The sequence below is a fragment of the Olea europaea genome, chromosome 3, assembly GCF_002742605.1.
Source record: "Olea europaea var. sylvestris chromosome 3, O_europaea_v1, whole genome shotgun sequence".
Lineage (NCBI taxonomy): Eukaryota > Viridiplantae > Streptophyta > Magnoliopsida > Lamiales > Oleaceae > Olea > Olea europaea.
This window is the reverse complement of record NC_036239.1, coordinates 22867421-22873995: the sequence shown is the minus strand read 5'-3', so window position 1 is coordinate 22873995 and position 6575 is coordinate 22867421. Positions and strand designations below refer to the sequence as shown.

The 6575-nt window shown below is 36.0% G+C and overlaps 1 protein-coding gene across 1 annotated transcript; it reads left to right on the top strand.

Moving 5' to 3' along the window:
- Window positions 1-2526: 2526 nt before the first annotated feature.
- Window positions 2527-4606, top strand: LOC111390585 (DEAD-box ATP-dependent RNA helicase 31-like). Its single transcript, XM_023015646.1, has 6 exons — window positions 2527-2592; window positions 2663-2749; window positions 2835-2930; window positions 3225-3440; window positions 3899-4081; window positions 4218-4606. Exons 1-6 carry the CDS (start codon window positions 2527-2529, stop codon window positions 4443-4445), a joined length of 876 nt encoding a protein of 291 aa, XP_022871414.1. The 3' UTR covers window positions 4446-4606.
- Window positions 4607-6575: the final 1969 nt, after the last annotated feature.

Below are 6575 nucleotides of genomic sequence, written 5' to 3'. Positions count from 1 at the left end.
GGATCTTCCCACACAAATTCAAGTACCAGTCTTTAGGGTCCTTAAAATTTAAAAAAAGGCTCCTACAAGAACAATTTCATATTCGTAAACTGTGGGGTCTGGGGATGCTAGGGGTTTGTGGGTCGAGTTCTAATTCGTTTAAGAAAAATCAGTTGCTGGGTAATAGCGATAATGATGAGGTCATTGGCTATGAAAATGGTAAATGTAGTAGTAGAAAAAGGTGTGGGAAGAGAGGGAGAACAGGTGAATTGGATAATACGAGCAAGCAGTTTCTGGGCAGTGATTTGAGTGACCAGGAGGAGAAAACTGGTGGTGAAGAAATGAAGAGAGAAGGAAATGGCGTAGATGAGGTCACTGGCTCTGGAAATGGTAAATGTAGTAGTAGAAAGAAGCGTGCCAAGAGGGGGGGAAAGGGCGAATTGGACAATATGAGTAAGCAGGGTGGGGGCTGCTATACGAGTGACAGGGAGGAGAAAAATGGGAGGGATACATGTGGTAATGGTGAGGAAATGAAGAGATATGGAAATGGGGTTATGCAAAGAGACACGATTGTTACGGTTGATGCGTATACAAGTTTCAAAGAGTTGATGGATGGTGATGGAGTTGATGATGCTGATGATGACGAGGAGGGAACAGAGGAGGTTGTGGTGGAGGACCATAATGGCATATTGAAGAAAGGAAGTGTGACCCAATTGCCACCAAGCTTACCTGGAAGAAGTGATTCATACTTGAGTGAAAGCAGGTAGTTTCTTGAATCTTAATACTGCATTTGTCTCAGTTCATAGATATGCACTTTGATAGTTACTTAGAAAGTACAATAAGAATGACAATGGTAGTAGTTACTTATTTTATAATATTCGTGTCTTGTTGCAACTTAAAACCTAGTTACTGAAGATATGCGTGGATTGTAACTAGTAAATTCTGCCTGCTGAAGAAGGGAAAAGGAGATTGTTCCTGTATTTGATTGGCTATAGATGTTTATTGTATTGATCATGTGGTATTTAACCATCAAACCGAGTTTCTCTCTGGCAATGGAGGAATTTTCAAATGGGCATTCCTTTAACTTAGTAATGATTTCACCTTTGAGATTGGTCGTCAAGCTGTACTCTGTAGACAATTTTTTTGGGTACCTAATTTAAGGATTTTTTTAATTTTTTTTAAAACTGTAATGGAATCTGCATTCGAAAAATACCAAATTACACACTCATTCAGGTGAAAATAATAAGCATAGATTCTTATTTATTTGATTTATTTCTCTCGCATTTAATTTTTCTTCCCATCATTATTAGTTAAGGTGAGGAATTTTTTATTCTTCTTGTTGTTGTTACTTACCATTTTTTGTAGGAATTACAGCAGCACAAAAAGAACCATATTTCTAAATAGAGGAAACGTCTGAAAAATCCAAGTCAGAAACAAAATAAGAAAATCCTTAGTTTTAATTCTTTTTGAAGTAACCTTCATGCAACTAAAAATTCTAAAATATCCTCTGTCATTCTTCTTCAAGACTTCGACAGCAATCAATAGGTGACATAAATGTGTGTGTTGGGGGGGGTTTCCCACCCACAAATTCATGAAAAATGGGTCACATGGGTGGGGGGGGGGGGGGGGGGGGGGGCGTTGTTATTGAAAATGAGGGTGGGATTAAATGTGAAAAAGAGAAGGTCAATGAAGATTGATTTTATTTTTTACTACGTCCATGACTACAGGAGGGATGGTGACAAGAAGCTTTCAAATTGAAAACCCAATACTTATTTTTTTACTATAATACACTTTCAAGTTTCCTTCAACTCCATCTATGGGTGGCAAACGGGCTGTACCACCTGCTAGATCGTGGGCTCTACTTGTCTAGGCTCGGTCCATATCAAGCTTGATTAGCCAAGTCCACTTTTTTTCCACAAGCCACATGGGCTCGGCTCCAGAACCTTGCCCACGAGCAAGCTCGTTTTTTGACTTACTTCGCTATTTTAAATTTTTTTTTTTTTGCTTGTTCTTGTACTTTTTTTGTTAGCTCAGCCCATAAGGCCCCCGAGCCAAAGGCTGAGCCAAGCCAAGCCTACGATTTTGACTCAAGTTGTACTCGGCTCATCCCTAGGGCCGAGCCAAGTTGAGATCGGTTGTTTAAGGGTCAACCAGGTTTTGCCATTGCCACCCCTACCTCCATCTAGTCTTATTCACATAGAAAAATCCACCAGCTCAAATGAGTCTAGTTTTACTCTATCATGGCATTGAGCTAGTTGAGTTGAGTGTGCCTTTAAGAGAAAATATTGCAGTAACAGATGAAAGCCATTATAACAAGGTTAAAATGGACAGATGACCTATAAAGAAAATGTTTTAAAAAAATTAAAAGATGGGAAGTTTTTATGTTGGCTATTAAAGGGGGTTTCGAAAACTTGCCTTTGGTATAGAGGGTGTTTGATAGGCATTTTTATGTAAAAATGCATTTTAGAATAGTAAATTGATGTGAAATTTGTGGTTGAAAAATAAGGAAAAGTTTTTGACTTACGTGTAATATTATTTTAATAAAGAATGTGTATTTCTGCTGTTACAATCCAGCGTCAAACTCTTTTGTTTTCTGCCACTATTCCGGATGAGGTGATTTTGATCCTATTGTTTTGTGTTATCTCATGCTTTAGAGTAAATTCTAAACATATCTGTAATTCAGGTTCATAAAATTTGTGATGTTGCTTTGAAACTGGACCATGAATTTATCAATACAGTACAGGAAGGACTCGAGGAGACAAATTCACAGGTAGACTGTCAGATAATTACATTGCATTGTATTTTTTGATTTTATGTGCACTCACAATTTTCTCATAATGTTCACGATCTTTCAGGTGAGACAGATGCATATAGCTGCTCCTTTAGGCAACCACTTTTCGATTCTATATACTCTGCTGAAAGAGCATATAAAAGATGATGCTAATTATAAGGTACTGTATCTGGTCCTTTCTCATAGATTCTTTTGGTACTTTTTCTTGTGAAAACTTTCTGAATATTTTATTGAATACTGCTGAAAGAATAAAATAATTTAAAGCAAAAGAATATGCAAAAGGCGAATTGGAAAGGTCTAAAAGATTTTGTATGATTGAGCTCTAAGGTTCTGCCACAATCAATGCTATAAAGAAATTATGAATCCTCTCAAGATTATAATATTTTGCACCTTTTGGTTTTTTCCAACTCAGTGGTTAAATCTCTATCACCATGCTTACTCTCATCTGACACAGGTTCTTGTGTTTTGCACAACTGCAATGGTTACAAGATTTATAGCGGATCTCCTTATGAAGCTTAACTTGAATGTCCGGGAAATTCATTCTCGAAAACCACAAAGTTACAGAAACAAGATTTCTGACGAATTCCGGAAGTCAAAAGGTCTAGTTCTTGTAACTTCTGATGTATCTGCACGAGGAGTAGATTATCCGGACATTACACTTGTTCTTCAGGTGACATGTTACATACTGCTACATACAGATTGCTTTTAGAACTTAATCAGTACTTATTGAATGTGCTTCTAAGCGAAATAAAATTCTCTATTGCTACTCCGATCTGAGGAGAAAGACCATCTAGGCGACTTCTTGTTGACGATCGTTTTTACTTTTTGGGTTAAAAAAGTGTTGCCTGCTATCTACTTTTTGGGGTAAAAAATATTGACCAGATAGCGGGTTTGTGGACATCCCCGTGCCTCTTTTATTAATTTCGTAAAATAGACAAGAAATGGTTTCAGTTTTATTTCGATGGGGTTGGGTGGGGGGGGGGGTACCCTTGCCAATGGTACTTTACTACGAGAAGGGCTGAAAATCATTGTTGGTAAACTTAAAAATGAGCTTGAAGCTGTCGTTCTTAATGACTTTAAGCTCAATGTATTTTATGTACAAAACCATAACAAATGTTGCAAATGTAGATTGGCGTGCCAGCTGATAGACAACAGTACATACATCGACTAGGTAGAACTGGACGTAAAGGTAAAGAAGGACGAGGTATACTCTTGTTGGCACCTTGGGAAGAGTTCTTTTTGTCCAGTATCAAAGACTTGCCAATAACAAAGGCATCAGAACCAATGGTTGATTCAGACTCGAGGAAACAGGTGAGTGTTCAATGAGTACTTCATCAACAACGTCCTTTTTCTAGCTCTTCATTGGCTAATTGAGAAGATATAAAGCATATTCTGACGCTCACTCATGTCTGAATTGTGATGTGAAAACGCTCACTTATTTGCTCAGGTTGAACGCGCACTATCCCGTGTAGATGCGAAGGTTAAAGGCACAGCTTACGGGTCATGGCTTGGATATTACAATTCCAATAAGAATGTGCGTAGAGACAAGAATCGACTCGTCATGCTCGCAAACGAGTATAGTCGAAGCATGGGACTTGACAACCCACCCGCCATTGCGAAGAAAAACCTCAGAAAAATGGGCCTACAGAACATTCCTGGACTGCGTTCTGAGTAGATATGGTGTACTTTGTCATTGCCATAAAAAATTATGTGAATTTAGGTAAAATTTTGGTTGAGTATGAATTATAAATTTATAGAGGTTCTTGGAACTTGCGTAATTTACGAATTCTGAGATTTATTAATTTTGATGACAATGAAAAAGATGGCTTGGCATTGTATTGTTTATACACTCACACACATATATATATATATACAAGAATGATCTCCTTAGTACCGGTGACGTGACACACCGTTTAATTGGTGAATCATTAAATACGTACACCATCAACATAGGCTAATTACCGTTGTTTAGGAGATCATTTCCTATATATATATATATAAATCTTAAAACTTTTTTTTTTTAGATCAATGGTTCAGATTTTGATGTTGTCAACCACAAATTGTCAACAATTCACTACAAAAAAATATAGCTTCAAGCACGGATTTTCCGCTTTTGAAACTACGATATTCATTGTTATCACTCTTTACCAATGAAATATTAGCAATCACAAATTTGTTGTTAATTTGGGGGGTCACTTATAGTTATTAACGAATCGCATTGTAAGTAAAGAGTAAATATTTTATCAATGAATTTTTCGTTGCTAAAGAGTAAATATTTTTTCAATGAATTTTCGCCGGTAAAAATCTTAATCATTACCAACCAACTTTTCATTAGTAAATGTTTATCATTACTATTTGTAAAAATTTGTGTGAGGTGTGGTCAAAAAGTTATTTATTTATTTTTTATTATTGTTATTGTTATGTATTTAATAATTATAATTTTTTAACTTTTAGCTAATTGAGTCGAAACATTTATTGGAGCACAAATTTATAGATAGTAACTCCAAAATTTTTGTTGTGAACTTCCGATGTGAAATAAGAATTCCTTTGAAATTGATTAATATTAGTAACGGCAATTTTGTGATAATATGAACTACTCTTTACTCATGAGAAATTCGTAGGTGAAAGGTTGATACAATTTATAGAAAAAAAAAGTTGAATTACGTCACCTACATAAATACTGTTTGTAAATGGTACGTATATTAAATAATAACATTAGGCATGAAATATCCATTGATAAAAGAGCTACTACTTTTGCCAACAGAAATTTTGTTCGTGATTTTCGTAAATAAAAGTCTAATACTTTTTACCAAAGGATAATCCGTTTCTAATTACCAACGGATAGAGTTGGTAATTTATCCATAGGTGAAAAACTGTTTTTTTTTTTGTAGTGATTGGACGAAAAGCTTTATTCATATTTCTATTCCTAGACATATAATGACACGTACCATAAACCATCTTATCTAGGATTGCGAAGATATTCAAAAAAAATAATGGGGTTTGGGGCCAAACTACTTTCTACGTTCAACCATTGCATAAATTTTCATGCATCACGTTCGGCAACCTAAATGGGCCAGCAAAATTTGAGTCCATTTGCTTTCGCATCCTCTGGGGAGAAACTAACAAGAAAAAGGCGCTAACACAACACTCATCCCTCCAAAGATGCAAACCAATGCTCTTTAATCTCGATAATCACCACTTGGTTTCTAGAGGAAATTAGGCTCACTACTCCAAAAAAAGGAAGCAATTAGAATAATACACTTGGCATAAATTTAAACCTCTAATCACCGTAATTTATACGTCCCAAAATCGAACCAGAACTCCAAAGAGCTTCAAACCCAACTGCTTATAGAGAGAAACCCCCAAACGAGGTGTTCATAGAGCGGAATCTGCCAGATTTGGAAAAATGGGGAATGGAGTTGTCTTTGGCTATGCTAGGAAAGAGGTTTGCAACAATACAATATCGTATTAGAAATTACTAGTTGTTTTCAATGTGGTTGATGGACGAGTATAGTATGGTTGGAACATTGAGGGGATGTATACCGTTGATATAATGTGAGAATATATGAAGTTTGTAGGATTTACAAGAAATGGATAAATACTAGTGGATTCACACTGCGGATGCCAGATAGTTAACTTTTGCAGGCTCATAAAATGTGCATGCCAAGTGTTTTACTATTGATTCATCCAATTCCTCGTGTCAATATAATTTAAAGATTCTTCCAAATTGATTCCTCAAGAATGTGGTGAAGATGATATATGGTTAAGAATGCAAAAAGAGGCTAAATTTTACACAAAAAAAGAG